Source organism: Apium graveolens, chromosome 9 (genome assembly GCF_009905375.1).
Source record: "Apium graveolens cultivar Ventura chromosome 9, ASM990537v1, whole genome shotgun sequence".
Lineage (NCBI taxonomy): Eukaryota > Viridiplantae > Streptophyta > Magnoliopsida > Apiales > Apiaceae > Apium > Apium graveolens.
This window is the reverse complement of record NC_133655.1, coordinates 222,095,559-222,113,622: the sequence shown is the minus strand read 5'-3', so window position 1 is coordinate 222,113,622 and position 18,064 is coordinate 222,095,559. Positions and strand designations below refer to the sequence as shown.

Sequence of the window (18,064 nt, the reverse complement as noted above, 5' to 3'; positions counted from 1 at the left end):
TAGTCTCAGTTGCTTTCACAACCTTGACTGGAACTTTTGACACACTTAACTTGGAGACAGCTTTCCCATTAGCATTATCTTCAGCACGGATTTCTTCTTGAATAATAAAAGAGGTCTCATCAAATGGTTCAGCAATTGATTCTTTATAGAGGGGTTCATCAACACCCTTAAGCACATGTGGTACTTCCCTGCCTTTAGCACATACATGAGGAGGGGAGTTTATGCCTAATTTTCCAATAGCAGCATTGTAATCATAACCTATTCCATGTGTTTGATTAACAGCCTGCTTATTGTAAAACTCTTTGGACTTCGAACAAGAATTAAAGTAAGCTTTAACCTTAGCCTCAAGACCGGTGATCTTGTCTTTGAGAATAGTTTCGAGTTGTCTATAATAGTCAACTCTATTCTCTAGAAAAGATACTTGTTCTTTTAGTTTATCTTGATTAATGTGCACAAGTCTTAATTCATTGACCTCTTTCTCAAGGTCTTTGATTTGTTGATTTAACAATTCATTATCACGACGAGCACAATCTAAGGAACCTCCTAGATGATAAACTAATTCAGCATCAGTAAATTTTACCTCTTTTCTTGACGATGAGGTGCTTGCATTACTAGCCATGAGAGCAAGATTCCCAACTTCTTCATCTTCACTGTCAGTATCATCCCAGCTTCTTCCCTTTGCCAGGTACGCCCTTTCAGATTTACTCTTTTGATTAGAATCGTAAGAGTTCTTCCTAGCTTGTTTTGGCTTCCTGCATTCTGTGGCAAAGTGTCCCAACTCATTACAGTTGAAGCATCGAATGGTGCTTCGATCAACCATCCCTGTTTTATACCCACCACTGCTGGTGTTAGAGGATGAAGATCCACCTTTCTGGAATCTGTTGTAGTTGGACTTGTACTTGAACTTGGGATTCCTTTTGAATCTGACATTTGAGAATCTCTTGACAATCAGGGCCATTGACTCATCCTCCAATTGCTCCAGTTCTTCTAAGGAATAATAATCATCTCCTGATTGAGTTGTAGTAGGAGAATCAAATTCTGCTACTATCACATTATCTTCAACCTTGGAAGACTGTACCATTCTTTCTGACTGTTGAGATTGATGTTGATATTGTGGTTGTTGTTGTTGTTCATCAGCTACTAGAGCAGTAGACGTGCTGACCACTCTTCCTTTCCCGTAAACTTCCTTCTGCTGAATCTGCTCCAACTCATAAGTCTTTAACACACCATAGAGCCTTTCCAAAGAAATCTCACTCAGATCTCTTGCTTCTCTTATGGCAGTGATTCTATGTTCGAGATGAGTTGGCAGTGTTAAAAGGAACTTTTTGTTGACCTCCCTGATGGAATAGTATTTACCATTAATGTTCAGGTTGTTGATCAATGCATTGTACCTCTCAAACACTTCAGTGATTCCTTCTCCTGGATTGGATTTAAAGTATTCATACTCAGAGGTTAGGATTTCTAGTTTGTTCTCCCTAACTTCCTCTGTGCCTTCATTAATAATCTCAATAGTTTCCCAGATATGTTTGGAATCTTTACAATTCATCACATGTCTATTCATCAGGGGATTAAGGGAATCTACTAAGATTAATTGAAGGCTAGCATCTAGGGAAGCTTCTTCTATTTCAGCAGGAGAGAAGTCCTCAGGATCCTTCACATAAGTTCTCGCTTTGGTGATCACCACATCATTTTCTATTACCTCTGGTTCCATAACCATAGGAATTTTTGGACCCTTCTTCAACACTTGCAAATATTTGGGATTAGCAACCTGTAAAAACAGTAGCATCTTCTTCTTCCACATAACATAATTTTCTTTATCGAAAAGTGGAATTTTAACGGTTCCAACTTTTTGTGTAGTCATTATGAATTTTTTGAGTGAATAAAAAATTCAAGAAGTGAAAGAAACACAAAAGTCTAGGATCTAGATTTGTACGTTAATCAGAAGGCTCTGATACCAATTGTTAGGTCCCAATTTATTTGTAGAGGGGGGGGGGGGGTTGAATGCAAACAATACCATTTAATCGAATAAAATGCGGAATAAAATTGTGAAACAAAATTCAAGTTAAATAAAACTTTTATTAAACTTGAAAGGTGTTACAACTACGGTATCGGTTACAAGGGATTAATCTCAAATCAATTATTACAAATCTAGAATAAATTCGACATGAACTTTTTCTATTTTTGTAATTAAAAGATCAAATGCTAAATGCGATTTGAGATTAAGTTCTAGGGATTTTAATCCGCTAGATTGATACACAAGAACAAGATAAGTATTTCTAGTTGATTGGATTTAACTTTACAATCTAGAAATTGATCTTGAAGTTGCAGATTAGATGTAATATTTTTCTGCTCCTTTTTCTTTTTGTTCTTGAGTATGTATTCTGTTTGATTGCTTGAGTTTCATGAACTGGTCTTCTGCTTCTTTTAAACAACACAGCCGAGTAGATTGAATTGGAATGACAATCCTTTAGGCTTGTGAGACTTTCGGTAGGACAATGTTTACAACTAGCAAGACAATTAAAAATGAGCTAGCAAGACTTTCGGTATGACTATAGATTGTCATACTGATTGTCATATTAGTTCAAATAAATTGTCTTGCTGAATTAATAACTGATTTTAATCTAAACAGAAATTCTAATAAGACAATTAAATGTATTGGCATGACTTTCGGTATGACTATCAATTGTCATACCGATTGTCATACTAGTTCAAATGAATTATCTTGCTGAATTTAAGCAGATTTTAAACCAATTAAAATCTTGTAAATCCTTAATATTAATTCTAAATTAATTAATCAATTTAATTCAATTAATCAATAAATTAATCTTTGCAGATATAATTTATTTTCTTAATTAAATTATATGACTTAATTAATTAATAGAGAATTAATACTAACCCTTAGCAGCATCCATTCTTCTGACAATCTTCTGAAAGTCACTGAGACTTATGAATCAATTCCGCCACTTCAATGCTGACACTCGATGTACTGTCTGGTTCATGAGTGACTAACTTTCGTGACGTTTCTTCATGTCTTGACTTTTATATTCTGATTGAATCCTTGTAATAAATGATACCTTGACGAGATCTCTGTCACTTGATTAAATCCACGATCTTGATTTATATCACTGAGGCATGATCAAATTCTTGAACTTCTTCCAGTGAATCTTCAAGTCTGCAGATGAACAATGTTTTTTTATTCTTTGACAGATGTTACTTTGTGAGATCTCTCTGATGATTAATCCACTATTTACTTATTACATTCTTATTTGAGTTGAGTTAAATACTCGAATAAACGAGTAGGCTATGACATATGCCTTTCAAGTTCTGATATCTAACTTCTGATAATTATCTCCTGATAATATAAATACTGATATCCTTAAGTCCTGACTTCCAATATAAGTACTGATCAACAGTTAAGTACTGATTTGTCCTGTTAAGTAAGATCTGAAATCTAAACATAAATTATATTAGCCATGACATTATCAAATATATCTAACATAAATATTGATTAAAATTATTATCTTAATTGCAACTTTAGTTATTTAGAAATATATATATATATATATATATATATATATATATATATATATATATATATATATATATATATCGATATATATAAAAAACATGACAAAAAGTGTTATTTCATAAATTACAATAGAAATAGAAATTTTACTTTTTATCAACATATATATATTTTAAGTATTTGATTAAAAATATAAAAAATATAGTAGCATAGTGGTATTGTAGTGTGAACTCTTCTGCAGTTGAAGACTATCATGCCCGACAATGAGTTTACGAAGGCTTGGAGTAGTGCGGGATAGGCTAATAACCAGACCCCCATATTCCATATCTCTTTTGACTCTATATATGTGGGGGGAAATTATGACATCAAGAATTTACGAGTGAGTATGACACCAAGAATGTACAAGCAGATGAGAACTAATGGGTAGACTGTGGTTCGATTCTTGCCAACATCAGTTTTTAATTATAGTAGATATCAGGGCAATATGTTAAATATTCATCAAAATTATTATCTTGCGAATTTAATTATTTAGAAATATATAGATAACTAAATTGATATATATAAAAGAAAGAGAATAAGGATATGTTAACCTTAGTATACTTTTCCAAAGATTATCACAAATACATGTAAACAATTAATCATAATCATTTATTATCAAATATCTCAGGATCCTTATTTTCTAAAAGAAAAAACATGACAAAAAGTGTTATTTCATGAATTATAATAGAAGGCTGAAATTTTATTTTTTAGCAACACACATATATTAAGTGTTCGATTAAAAACATAAAAGATATAATAACATAATGATATTGTAGTGTGAGAACTAATGAGTAAACTGTGGCTCGATTCTCGCCAACAATGGTTTTTAATTATCGTAAATATAGGGGCAAATTCGTCATTTTCTTGAAAATAAAAAATCTCATTATTTTTATTCCCGATGTTCTGCTATGAAGAGATATGCAACTCCGATTTTATCAAATCAGCAATTGATTAAGTCATTTTAAATATTATCTTTATATTAACATTATGTACATCCGCAAGGTGATGAATGGCGAACACACAGGCACATGCCTAGCCAAAATATTAGCGTTGTCAAATCACACTTTTACAAGAAATTTGATACTGCTCTTTATTATAAATGTTGTAATAAATCTAAACTGATTTTTTTGATATTATTATGCCTTACGAACGTTTTATGACATGCAAATTTATTACATAGTCCGAATTTATCATATTGTGTGATTTTTTTGAACCATTTTCACATAATTTTTCTAGGATCTGGACTGGATTCTGTTTTTTTAATTTCAATATTACGTAGCCTATCAATTACGTAATTCAAAAAATATCAATAAAATATATGTCATTTTTTATGTGAATGCACACCGAATTCTATTTATACACGTAAATTAACCAAAGATATTGGGAAATGTTAATTCTATAATTCTTTTTTATTTTCAGAGTAAAAATTTGTGAAATTATTCATGTCTTAATATTTTTCAAAAATTTTTTTACTGTGACTATAATTTTAAATTTTTGAATATTTAGACTCAACTGCAAAACACAAATTTGATAACATCCAATTGCAAAAGATAAAAATGAACATAAAATCATAGCACTTTTGAATAAATTTTGAAACTCATCATATTACGCTCTATATAATCACATAAAAAAAATTAAACTAATTTATCTGATATTCACCTTCCAATATTTGTAGCATTCCTAGTTAATTAATCCCACATTGTATTGTATTGGAAATTTGAAAGACTAATGGAAAGTACATTGAATTATCACTTGCGAAAACATGTATTTTCGGGAAATCTCTAGCGTTAAAAAAGATAACAAAAAATAAACGTAAAAAAGGAAACTTGTTATTCTGTCTTATCAACAAAGTAGCCCCGAAAAGCAATCTTTCATAAAAAATGAATAAAACTTTAAACCAACCCCTAGAAATTCAACTCAACAAGTTCTTGTTCACTTGTGTTCAAATGTAGAATAAATAACTTAAAAAAGTCAAGCAAAATGACAAAACAATGACTAAACTATGATACTATCATAACTCTCTTTTTCTCATTTTCATACTCCCAACCAAATCATCACCTTATTGAATTTACTTCTTCTTTTGTATTGCACGCCTGCTGTAAGTAATCAACTTACATAATCATTTATACACCATTTTAACTTGTTCATTCTTCAAGATTTTAAAAACCCACTAAAACCCATTTGTGAATTCTCTTTTTGGGTGAAATTTTATTATTCCGACAAGTTGCCGGAAAAAGCGAATTCCATCATGGCGAACAATCCTGCAGAAGGGTACCCAGATGATTTTCTTGAGCAAATTCTTGCAATTCCGGCGTATAATGGCTTGGCCGGAGGAGATGGGAGTTCATCGGAAAATTCTCAGTTGACTGCCGGCGGTCAGCTTGGCTCCGGCGCCGGTGTTATTCAGCAGCCGTTTTTTCCATTAGGGTTGAGTTTGGATAATGGGCAGCGTGTTAGTATTTTTTTTTTATAATTTATTACTTGACCTTTTTGCCCTTGGGTTTTTGATGAATTTTTGAGTTTGGTTGTTAGTTGAACTGTTAGAGTGAGTTTAAGTTTTTTGGATAAAATATGGTTTTAGTAATTTTGTTGTGTTGTGCAGGAAAGAGTATCAGTGAACATGGGAAGTTTGTTTCCAGCGTTTGAACATTTACAGCCTCAGTCTATTCGACACACTGTTCCTCAGATTCATCAGGTTATTGCGATCCTCAAAGAACTTGTAACATTTTTTTTTTTTTCGGATTTTTGGAAGCATTATTGTATCTGTTAAGAGCTAACAACTAAGATTGTTATGCACTTGATGAATCTGAGCAATTAAGATTGTTATGCATTTGTGCTTAATTGCTTATGTTGGGAACTTTGCATGGTGTTGAAATAATTTTCTGGGGAGAATGTACATATTTGGTGGTAATTAAGTGGATCATATAATTTAACACTCCCTCCAAAATTTAAGAAGACCAACTCCTCCAACACCTTACGAGTTAGGACAGTAGAAGCCGCTAATTAGATGTTAAACTTTTAGTTGTAATTTTATTATGATTCCAGATAACCTGCTAGATATTTTTTCGATATTAGTAAAACTTATTTTCAGTTATATTAGTTTTAGTGTCTTTTTTAAGCTAGTACTATGTCAAAAAGCATTAACCTTCTTGTGGAACTTTAATTTGGCTGCTTTATCCTTTTTATAATCTTCACTCCTTAAATCATTAAAGGAGAGATGGCCTGTGGAGTTGAATTGATGTACATACAGTAATGTGATTTGTAAGAGGAGTTGGTCTTTTCTTAATAGCATATACCTTTTAGATTGTAGTTATTGATATTCAGCAGGCTTGATCTGGTCCTTTCTTTTCTTTATGCTAAAGCATTAGAGGCCTAATGCAACATGACCGACTATGCATTCGAAATAACTTATAGTTCAACCTTGAGGCGAATCAAGAGACTAGTTTAGAGCATAAACTTTTAATGGAAATCGAACATTTGAGGTACAGAAGTATACTGGGAAAACATATAATTTAATTGTTTTTCCAAGTGTAGACATATGTGTTCATTTACCACGAATTTTAGTTCAGAACTCAGAAACATGTGCAAGTATTGTTCTGCCCAAATATTCAGATAATATTTCATAACCGAGTTACTAATTTGCCTTTTTTTGTATTACAAATTAATTTTCTAGTTGGTGTAAGAAAAGAACCTTAAATTTAGGAGTGCCTAGTGTTTTCACGGTGTCTGCTTAAGCCCATCTCTTGTTTTTTTATCACTTAGCAGTTCATCTTTTGCAGGCTTTTCAAGGCCAAACAACTACGAGCACAGCAGTCACTGTGCCACACCCTCCCAACATGCGTCCAAGGGTACGTGCTCGGCGAGGACAGGCGACAGATCCCCATAGTATTGCTGAACGGGTAACACCGAGTAAATATAGGCTATTAAGTCATAATTTAATTTTGTTAAATTTTTTGCTTTAGAAAACTTACAATCTCTCTTGTTCAAATTGCTGCACTGTAGTAAAATCCGAGTTACTTTTTTTTCCAGTTACGTAGAGAAAGAATTGCAGAGCGGATGAGGGCGTTGCAGGATCTTGTTCCCAGCTGCAACAAGGTAAATATATTAATTCGGTCGATAGCATTATTGATATGCTTGTTCACATTCATTATTTCCAAAAAAATATGGCTCAAACCAAAGATCTTCTAATTTTTTGAACTAAAGATCTTCTGATTGACTGGTTTCGCCACACTATTGCGTAGATATACCTGTTACATGATTCACTTCACAATTACAATGATTTTATTTTCTTGTAGAATGCCTCTGCCCTCTTGCCACTGACCTTGCTAAATGCTTCACCTAATTCCATTCTCCCAAGCACAAGATTGTCATTTGCTAACTACAAGATCTTGCCAATAGCATCCGTATTCATTTTGTGGAACTCGTTGAAAATAACTAGAATTAAACTGCTGTTGTTTTCAGAATTAATGTTGTTTGTACTGCTGACTCACTGGATATTTTCCCAGACTGATAAAGCTGCAATGCTTGATGAAATTTTGGATTATGTGAAGTTCTTGAGACTTCAAGTGAAGGTAAAATGCTTTTTCTACATTGTTCGAATTGATAACTATTTTTGTAAATGTGATTGTAGTCATTAATCTTCACACTCCCGAGTCTTGTGAATAGTAATTATTTGTCTATGAAACTCTCTTTTTGGTATTTTTATTCCTTCAACTTCAAGTGTTAGAGCCTGCGTTATAATAAGTACCTTACATTTTATTAATCTGCAAATCTAACTAGGAATTTCAGAAAGAAAAAAGAATTAGTTTTCAGTAAGAAGATAAAAGAATATGTTTCATGTACAGTCAGAACAATTACGTTTCTCTACTTGACAGGTTCTGAGCATGAGTAGGCTGGGTGGAGCTGGTGCTGTAGCACAGCTTGTAGCTGACATCCCACTGCAATCCGTAGAGGTAATTATCCTGTACATAATTATATCCTTCACCCGAAGTCGAACAGCTAAGAAATGATGGTAAAATTTTGTTTCTTGATTATGATAAAGATAAAACAATTTCCTCTTCAAAGATACCCTTTTATTTCCTTGTGTAGGGGGGCATAACTGAAAATGGAAGTAACCAGCCTATATGGGAGAACTGGTCAAATGATGACACAGAAAGAGAAGTAGCTAAGCTGATGGAAGAAGATGTTGGGGCTGCCATGCAATTTCTCCAATCGAAAGCGTTGTGTATCATGCCTATATCGCTTGCTGCATTGATATATCCTACAAACCAACCAGACATCTCAACTCTTGTGAAACCTGAACCACCTGCACCGTCATAGACGTCAAGTAAGTTGCATGTGCCTATGACAACTCCCATAACCCTTGCATCCCTTCCTTACATATTCATGCCTATCACTAAGACTTATTTTTCTTTCCCCGTCATCGTGTGTCAGTGAAAATAAATGCCACGGTTTGTGTGATTCCCTGTCTGTTTTGGCTTTCTGATCTAATTAAATACTGTCAAACAATCCCTGATGTCATGTATTGAAGAGAACCATGAATCAATGACACTGCATCTACAGAAGGGCTGAAATGTTCAAGATTATATATTGTATAATGCTACCCTCTTTTTTTTATGGGATCTAGGAACTTGGTTTAAGGTAACTTATTGAATACTGTAATATAGATGGACCGATGTATGTAAAAGGTATTGAAGTCGAGTGCTTTAAAAGGATAAGAAAAGGTGTCTTTTGTAGAAAGTAGCTGCAAGAAGATGTCTGTGCTTTAATTGTAGCAGCTGTTAGGTGTTAGTGGGATAAGTTTGTCGAAAGTAACTTTGTGGTTTTGTTCTCAATAAAGATGGATTATCTGATCGAATGACCTTTGCTCAAGTGGTACCGCCTTTCCCTTATACGAAAGGTGGATTTCCCCGTGCTATCACGCTCTCCTCTTTGCAGAAGGCTGAATATTGAAAGTTGTGGGTGTGATCACACCTAAAGATCATTATTTACTTTTTTGTTGCTGTTGAAGTTCATGTTATAACTTTCTAAACTCTATTACTGCAAACTAGTATATAAGCCTAAAGCCTCGACCCTAATATATCGAATTTGCACCCCTGTTCCACACAATAGAACTGTTACACTCTACAATTAACAAAAAACAAGGTAAGACAATATAATTGGTTAATGTACTTTCTTTGTAATTGTATTAAGGGGTCTGGTCATGGGCAAACAATTATTGCAGCATATCATATTGTATAAAATTTCTGCAGTAGGATTTTTGATTTGTATACATGGGGCCATCATTTTATGAACCGCTATGTAAAGATCCTGACCATCTCCCTTGTATTAATATAACTATGACTAGTTTCAACCGGAGATCTTCAAGTCCTCTGTTTTACCAAAGTCTGATATATGTTAGGTTGGTCGTCACTATAACAGAGTTTGGTTAGTTGTGAATCGGCAAGTCAGGTTTTGTTTATAAAAGAGGATGCATTAGTTTCATATGTGAATAATATATTTTTCATAAATTTGTATCTATTTTTTTGCTTATATATTAAATACAGTATTTGCTTGTATGTATCTCTCAAATTGAGATAAACTAATGGCGTTTCAAGTTTCAACATCAGCTGAGATGGAGCACATTAGTGTTCAACTCTTCACTGCTTGTGAAATGATTGCTGCTCCATGATTGCTTACTAAAAATATTCAGCTGGTAGGCTCATGCGAGGCAAAATGTTTTTTTCTCTTATGATAAAAAAATGTACACTTTATATATATTTATTTTTAATGTACATCATCACTAGTGTAATAACCTATCAGCAAATAAGTGGAATCCAGTTAAGTTATCGAGTTAATGGCCCTTTTGGAATTTAAAAAAATAACTTATTACTTAAAATTGAAAAGTACATATAATTGATATAAACATCGTAAATTATAAATCATTTAGGTTTCTGAATAATTTTACGTATAAGTTATTTATAAGTTGAAAACGTATTTGGTAAATCTATTATTATATATATAATACATCATCATGGGGTTCATTGAGCAATATAATTATAAACACTCTAATTAATATTCATAAAATATTCATTTCGACCATTAATACTTATTTATTTATTATTTCATTTTTAATATTTATATTTATATCTAATTTATTATAATATAACAAAATTTAATCATTATACTTTCATTAATTCAAGTCGACGACTAGTCGACGACTAGTCGCCGACTAGTCGACGAGTCGACACAGGAAAGGAAGTCGGGCCTCGACTTGTTCAGTTTGTCGTCCATGGGTTTTACCCGGGTCCGACCTGATACCCGGCCCAAAACCCGACTAATTACCCGACCCGATCTGTAAAATTAGGCAATTGTAATAAAACTTACGTGGTTTTTTAATTGAAACCTATCTTCATCTCATAACATCCACAACCATATCATAACATCCCACGACGGCGGCTCAGATCTCGTCTCCGGCGGCTCTCCGACGGCTATTCTCTGGTAAGTTCTTCTCTCTTCTTCTTCTTCATCTAATCTCTCTTCAATCTCTCTTCTTCTTCTTCATCTAATCTCTCTTCTTTTTCTCTAATCTCCTTTTTCAACTCTCACTTTTTTGTTCCCTTTTTTTTGTTCCCGACGTTGAATATATATACACACAGTCAGTGTATATATACATACGTTTTTTTACTTTTTATTTCAAAAGTTTTTTAGTTTTATTTTTAAAAGAATAATTTTTTATCTTATCAGTACTCTTCCTCTCCTTATGTATATAACATAAAATATTATTCTTATTTTTTTTAGATTATTTGTTTCCACAGGTAAATATTTTTACAACTTCAAATTTATTTCTTTATTTTAACATTTTACATCAAAATCTTAAAAAAACTTCTGTTTATAGCTTTTACAACTTCAAATCTTGTTATTTTTTGTTGTACAAGTTATTAAAATTCAAACATTGTTTTGAATAATTTTGATAAACCAAAACTCCTGAATAAATTTGAGCAGCTTCGAATAATTTTACACAGCTTCAAAATTTTACAAACAATGTTTGTTGCTTCTGATTTTTTTTTTCTGCACTTCTACTGTTATACACACTGGTACACTGTTATGCTACACTGCCTCTTCTCTGCTGCTCTGCTACACTGCCTCTTCTCTGCTGCTCTGCTACACTGCAGCACTGCACTTCGAATTGCTTTACTAATGCTGTGCTGCTTTTGATTTATTTTCTGCAGAAAAAGATGGACACTGAAATTGAAAATGAAAATACAAGAAGAGAGTTGGCTAAAGATCCCAAAAGAAAAGCTAAAAGATCAAATGATCCGGGATGGAAATATGCATATTATCCCCTTCCGGACACTAATAAAGATATTATAAAATGTATTCTTTGCGGGAATCAAAATCATGGAGGAATGAATCGGTTTAAACATCACTTAATTGGAGGCTATCCGGATATTGTCAAGTGTTCCAAAACAACCAAAGAAATTGCCAACGAAATGCATGAGTTTGTGCAAAATAAAAAGAGGAAGAATAAAAAAAATGTGCAACATGTTGAGGAAGAGAACAGTGATGATGATGTTCAAGAAATACCTTCAACAGCAGCCTCAAATACTCTCCAAAGTTCAAAATCAGGTGCTGGGAAAAAAGACAAGGCTGCTGCTCAGTCATTTTCATTCAAAAAACCAGCAGCTAGCTCAAAATCTGTTGCTTCCATGCTCATGAGGACTCCAGAACAGGTTGTTGAAGATCGGCACACACCAGGAGCAAAGCAAACAACTTTGGAAAATCGTCTAAGGACTCCAGAAGAGAAGGAACGAGTTCATATGCATATTGCAAACTTTTTCTATGAATGTGGGATTCCTTTCAATGCTGCAAACTCTAGGAGTTATGAGGTGATGATCGAATCCATAGGCCAATACGGTCCCGGTTTGAAGCCTCCAACATATCATGATTTGAGGGTGCCTCTACTTAAAAAAGCAAAAGAAGAAACAGAAAAATTGAAGGAAAAGCACGAGAAGGCTTGGAAGATGTATGGTTGCACTCTTATGTCGGATGGATGGACGGATAGACAAGGAAGGAGTCTTATAAACTTCCTTGCTAATAGTCCCCAAGGTGCTTTCTTTTTGGGTTCTGTGAATGCTTCAAGCGAATCACACGATGCACAAATGTTGGCGAACTTACTTGAAAGCAAGATCAAGGAAATTGGGGAGAAAAATGTTGTTCAAGTAGTGACTGATAATGGGGCAAATTACAAGCTAGCTGGACAGATTTTGGAGATTAGGATGCCTACACTATTTTGGACTCCATGTGCCGCGCATTGCCTTGATTTGATGTTGGAGGACGTTGGCAAAATCCCAAGCTTTAAGAAGGCAATTAATCAAGCAAGAAGATGCACTACATTTATCTATAGGCATGGGCGTATCCTTGATGCTATGAGGGAGAAGACTAATGGAGGGGACTTGGTGAGGACTGGAGCTACAAGGTTTGCTACTGCCTTTCTTACATTACAGTGCCTGCAAAAGTACCAAGAGCCATTGCGGTACTTATTTTGTGGCTTAGATTGGACCAGGTCCAAGTTGGCTAAAACAGAAAATGGAAGGAGGGTTTGTGACACTGTTCTCTCTTCTATCTTTTGGGGTAGTGTTGATGATTGTGTAAGTGCATCAAAGCTGCTTCTTCAGGTGTTGCGCATAGCTGATGGTGACGAAAGGCCTGCTTTGGCAGAGGTTGCATCTGCTATTGATTATGCAAAAGTCCAAATCAAGAAAATATTTGGAAGTGGAAAAATTGCTATTCGGAACAAAGTAGTGAAGATCATTGAGGATCGTTGGAATAATCAGATGGGAAAACCTTTGTATGGGGCTGCCTTGTTTCTTAATCCGGGAAAGTATTTTGATCTTCTTGAGACAGATCTTGCCTATGCCTCTCGAGTAAGGGAAGACTTCAATGATGTGCTTGAGAAGATGGTCGTGGATCGAGATACAAGGAACAAAATAAGTAACTCTGCCGATGCCTACAAAAATACACGAGAAGGCTTTTCTAGGGAGATGGCTATTGAGCATAGAAAGGAAAAATGTCCTCGTAAGTTCACTTTAAAACTTAATATATTTCTTATCACTAGTTAGTTACTTGGTAATTTTATAAAATACTTATTTTGTATAAGTCTTGTTTTTATACTAGTTGATTGGTGGGATGCATATGGAGGTCGTGCAGTTGAACTCTAATCATTTGCGAAGCGTATTGTTGGTTTGTGTTGTTCATCTTCCGGTTGTGAACGTAATTGGAGTACATTTGAGTTTGTAAGTGTCACTTTCTTGAAATATTATTTTACTACCAATTCCAGACTATTCCTACTTGAGAATTAATTTCATATAATTCATTTCATTGATTTAGATACACACGAAGAAGAGGAATAGGTTGGAACATCAACGTTTAAATGACTTAGTGTATGTCCAATACAACCGAAAGATAGATTCAAGATTCAAAAAGAGGCGTGAGCTTGGAAAGAAATTTGATCCACTTATACTTGAAGACTTGGAATGGACTAATGAGTGGATTGGTGACATTGAGGAGAGGTTTTGGAATGCAGTGGATATAGCTTCGGGTGCCTCCGAAGCTCTTGAGGGACGCAATTTTCGAGGAGAGCTAGAGGTGATCCCACTCTTACTTATAGTCGACGTGGAGCTAGTTCAACACAAGATCAACCTATTGATGATGATGGAGAAAGGGAAGATGAAGATAATATTCCTCTTGATGATGAGGACGTAGAAGATGATTATGGTTTACCACCGGAGGAGAATACTCAAGAGGGAGATGGAGATGATGATGATGATGATGATGAGATGGATGATTATTGATGCATAATTGTCTTTGTTTAGTTTATTTCACTCTTTGATGCATTATTGTGTTTTTAGTTGTTTTCACTATATGACTTCGGGTACTAGAACTTATTATCTATTAGTTTTATTTAAAATTATGAAGTTGATATGTGTTAACTTATATCATATATTATAATTGCTCTAAATATATGTATGTCGACTATTTATCGACTTTTTACGACTAGTCGGGCGACTTGTCGACTAATGAGTTTGAAGGTACTCGAGCGCCTAGGCTCGACTTGTCGACTTAACAAGCTTGATTTACATTAATATCGGTGTAATATTTATTACATCTCGTCATTCATTTATTAAAACTTATTAATTATTACGTATTTAAAATGCATATTTATAAATAACTCATTATCATTATTATATAGTAATTATGAATACATTCGTGTACGCCCGCCCAGACTCACACACACACATATATATATATATATATATATAGAGTTTTACTCCAATACAAACTAAATTAAAATACAAACTACAAACTACACCTCCCATACACAAGTACACATAATTCCCTCAATTTTTAATTGAATTTTTCCCGTCAATTAATGAACTCTTTTTAAAATCTAACTTCACTATATTTTTCTACATCATCCAAGAATCAGTATGAATATCATATTTGATATGTTTCGACGATAAATCACTAATCATGTCTACGAGAATCATTAAAAGTATTGATTCTGGAATTAGTATTGATTTCAGTTTACTGATTCGGGTAAGTTTAAATATTGATTTGTCGTCAAAATATAGCAAATATACTATGCAAATCAATGAGTGAGAGATGAATAAAAATACGGTGAAATTATTTTTTTTAAAAAGTTAACCAACTAACGGGAAAAGTAAAATTAAAAACGAAGGGGAAAGTGATTAAACATGTGGGTCTCATTGCTTTGTAGTTTGTATTCTAATATCGGTTTGTATTTGAGCACTTACCTATATATATATATATAATGAGTTAAATTCTATAGAGTCCACCATTTTATTGGAATCCTAAAATCTATTTTTCTTCTATAAATAAAATACGATAAAATATATTATTTTATAAAGTATATTTTGCAAATCTAATATATTTTACAAGGAGAATACTACAAACCATATTATGTTCTGCAATGTGGATATGAAAGTTTTGCAAACTAGGTATGTTCTATAAAATAATATATTTTACAATATTTTACTTATATAATATATGGGATTTATAAGATTGTTATCAAAATAATGATATTTGCACAATATAATTTGGAAAATAACATATTTTAGAATGTTTTACATGATATATTAATTGTAGAACATATATGGACTCTAGGGGCTCATTTGTTAATGGGTGAATGAAAAGATATGACCTGAACTGTTCCTTATTGCATCGTCCAGAGCCTTTGATTGAGCATGTAAACTTTTTAAAATCAGGACCAGTACTCCAAATCTTCTGGACGAATTCCCCTTATTGTATCTGAATGGTTCACGTGCTTTTCTAGAATATTACTATATATCTACTTTGCTACATTAGCTATATCTTGCATATGTTTCTCTTTTTTTCGCAAAAAAAACAAAAAATATTTCTTTGTACCAAAAAAAATATTTCCTTTTTTGATCACTATACCTTGCATACATCTCTATTAGTATTTACTTTTTTTGAAATAATAAAACACTTCTTTTTTATTGAAATAATGACAAAAATAACATTTTTTTGGGATTAAGTGACAAGAATACCTATTTTCAATATTGTGGCCATTTTTACCAATCAAATACCCATTCTCAGATTGGGTATCTCAATTTTTTATTTTTTTGTAAAAAAACATTTTTCAAAAAAAAAACAAAAAAAATTTAGTTGAAATACCCAATCTGAGAATGGGTATTCGGGCATATATCCAATCTGAGAAAGCATATTTCATATACCCAATCTCAGAAAGCGTATTTCAACTTTAAAAAAATAAAAAAAAATTGGTTGAAATACCCAAGAATGGGTAATCGGGCATATACCTAATCTGAGAATGGGTAATTGGGCATATACCCGGTCTGAGAAAGCGTATTGCAAATACCCAATCTGAGAAAGGGTATTCTGTGGGTATTTTTGGCCGCATTTCTCAAATTTGGTATTTTGGTCACAAATTTTAAAAAAAAGTGGTATTTTTGGCCATTATCCTTTTTTTTCTTATTATAATTGTTTTACTTAATTTATTATATGACCAAATAATTAAAAATAGTGTAATACATAAATCAACTTTTCCTTACAAGTATTTAAATTCTCTATTTACATTTCAAATTATTATGTTAATAAATCTACTTTATATATACATATATTATAATTCAATTTGTATTGTTAAGTTACACCAAATAAATTTTTACCAGATTTTAATAATAATTTGACAAGAAATAATAAGTAAATATCATCGTTTAGGAATTCAAAAATTATTTATCAAATGATTACATTCATTCATCGTTCATATTTATCATTCATCCAGAATCCTAACTATTCAGAAAATCTCATTCAAATTTAACAAATGAGCCCTAGGACTCCCGTGAAATAGTGGACTCTATAGAATTTTACTTATATATTGTTAGATATATTTGATAATGTCATGGCTAATATGTTTTATGTTTAGATTTCAGATCTTATTTGAACAGAATAAATCAGTACTTAACTGATCAGTACTTATACTGGACGTCAGAACTTAAGGGATATCAGTACTTATGTTATCAGGAGATAAGCATCAGGAGATAGATATCGGAACTTAAGTGTTGAAGGATGATCAGATAAGGACAGTAGCTGATTAAAGTTAAGAAGATCAAGATAAACATAAGAAGAGATATGCATGAAGAAGGAATTCCATAAAGAATGGAATACTTGGAAGGAAAGATATCTGATTGATATATATTAGGAAGCAGAATTATATTCCATATCAATTAGCGATTATTTTGTAACTGTGTAGTATATAAACACAGACATAGGGTTTACACTATAAGTGTTATCATTATCGAGAATATTATTTACTGTAACCCTAGCAGCTCTCGTGATATTTTGTTCATCACTGAGAGATAACAGTTCCAGATTGTAACAGAGTTTATTGTTTCAATAAAGTTTGTTTTCTGTTACATAAGTTCTTGAAGTTTGATTTGATTGTAATAAACACTGTATTCACCCCCTCTACAGTGAAAGTGTGACCTAACAAGTGGTATCAGAGCCTTCTGTTAACACACATACAGTTAAAGATCCAAACACAATCATGTCTGACACAGAAACTCCAACTAAGCCTACCAAAACTGAGGAATCATCAAAGACATCAACTCAGAGTCGATATGAGACTATCAGAGTTCCCATATTGAGACCATCTGAATATCCCATATGGAAGGTAAGGATGACCATGTTTCTGGAAGCAACAGATCCAGAATACCTTGATAGAATCAAGGAAGGGCCTCACAAACCTACCAAGCTCGCTGTTGTAGTTGCAGGTGAAGCAGCAAAGACCGTACCAAAGGAAAAGAGTGATTACACTGCTGAAGATATAGCATCTATTGCTAAGGATGCCAAGGTACGACACTTATTGCATAGTGCCATTGATAATGTAATGTCAAACAGGATAATCAACTGCAAGACTGCTAAGGAGATATGGGATGCACTGGAGACAAGGTGTCAAGGAAC

At 33.2% G+C, this 18,064-nt stretch overlaps 2 protein-coding genes across 3 annotated transcripts; both read left to right on the top strand.

The window, feature by feature from the left end:
* The first annotated feature begins 5,504 nt into the window (after positions 1-5,504).
* Positions 5,505-9,422, top strand: LOC141684192 (transcription factor UNE12-like). 2 transcript variants are annotated; one of them, XM_074489033.1, is made up of 8 exons: positions 5,505-6,017; positions 6,168-6,260; positions 7,345-7,464; positions 7,595-7,660; positions 8,071-8,136; positions 8,440-8,517; positions 8,654-8,891; positions 8,999-9,422. In XM_074489033.1, the coding sequence occupies exons 1-7, from the start codon at positions 5,814-5,816 to the stop codon at positions 8,882-8,884; spliced, it is 858 nt and encodes a 285-aa protein (XP_074345134.1). In that variant the 5' UTR covers positions 5,505-5,813; the 3' UTR covers positions 8,885-8,891; positions 8,999-9,422. The 2 variants fall into 2 exon arrangements, with proteins under 2 accessions (XP_074345134.1, XP_074345133.1); XM_074489032.1 differs by having other exon boundaries at positions 5,506-6,017; positions 8,654-9,422.
* A 1,331-nt stretch (positions 9,423-10,753) lies between these two features.
* On the top strand, positions 10,754-14,573 carry LOC141683227 (uncharacterized). The gene is made up of 4 exons (XM_074487931.1): positions 10,754-11,044; positions 11,776-13,621; positions 13,721-13,839; positions 13,934-14,573. Exons 2-3 carry the CDS (start codon positions 11,782-11,784, stop codon positions 13,762-13,764), a joined length of 1,884 nt encoding a protein of 627 aa, XP_074344032.1. The 5' UTR covers positions 10,754-11,044; positions 11,776-11,781; the 3' UTR covers positions 13,765-13,839; positions 13,934-14,573.
* Positions 14,574-18,064: the final 3,491 nt, after the last annotated feature.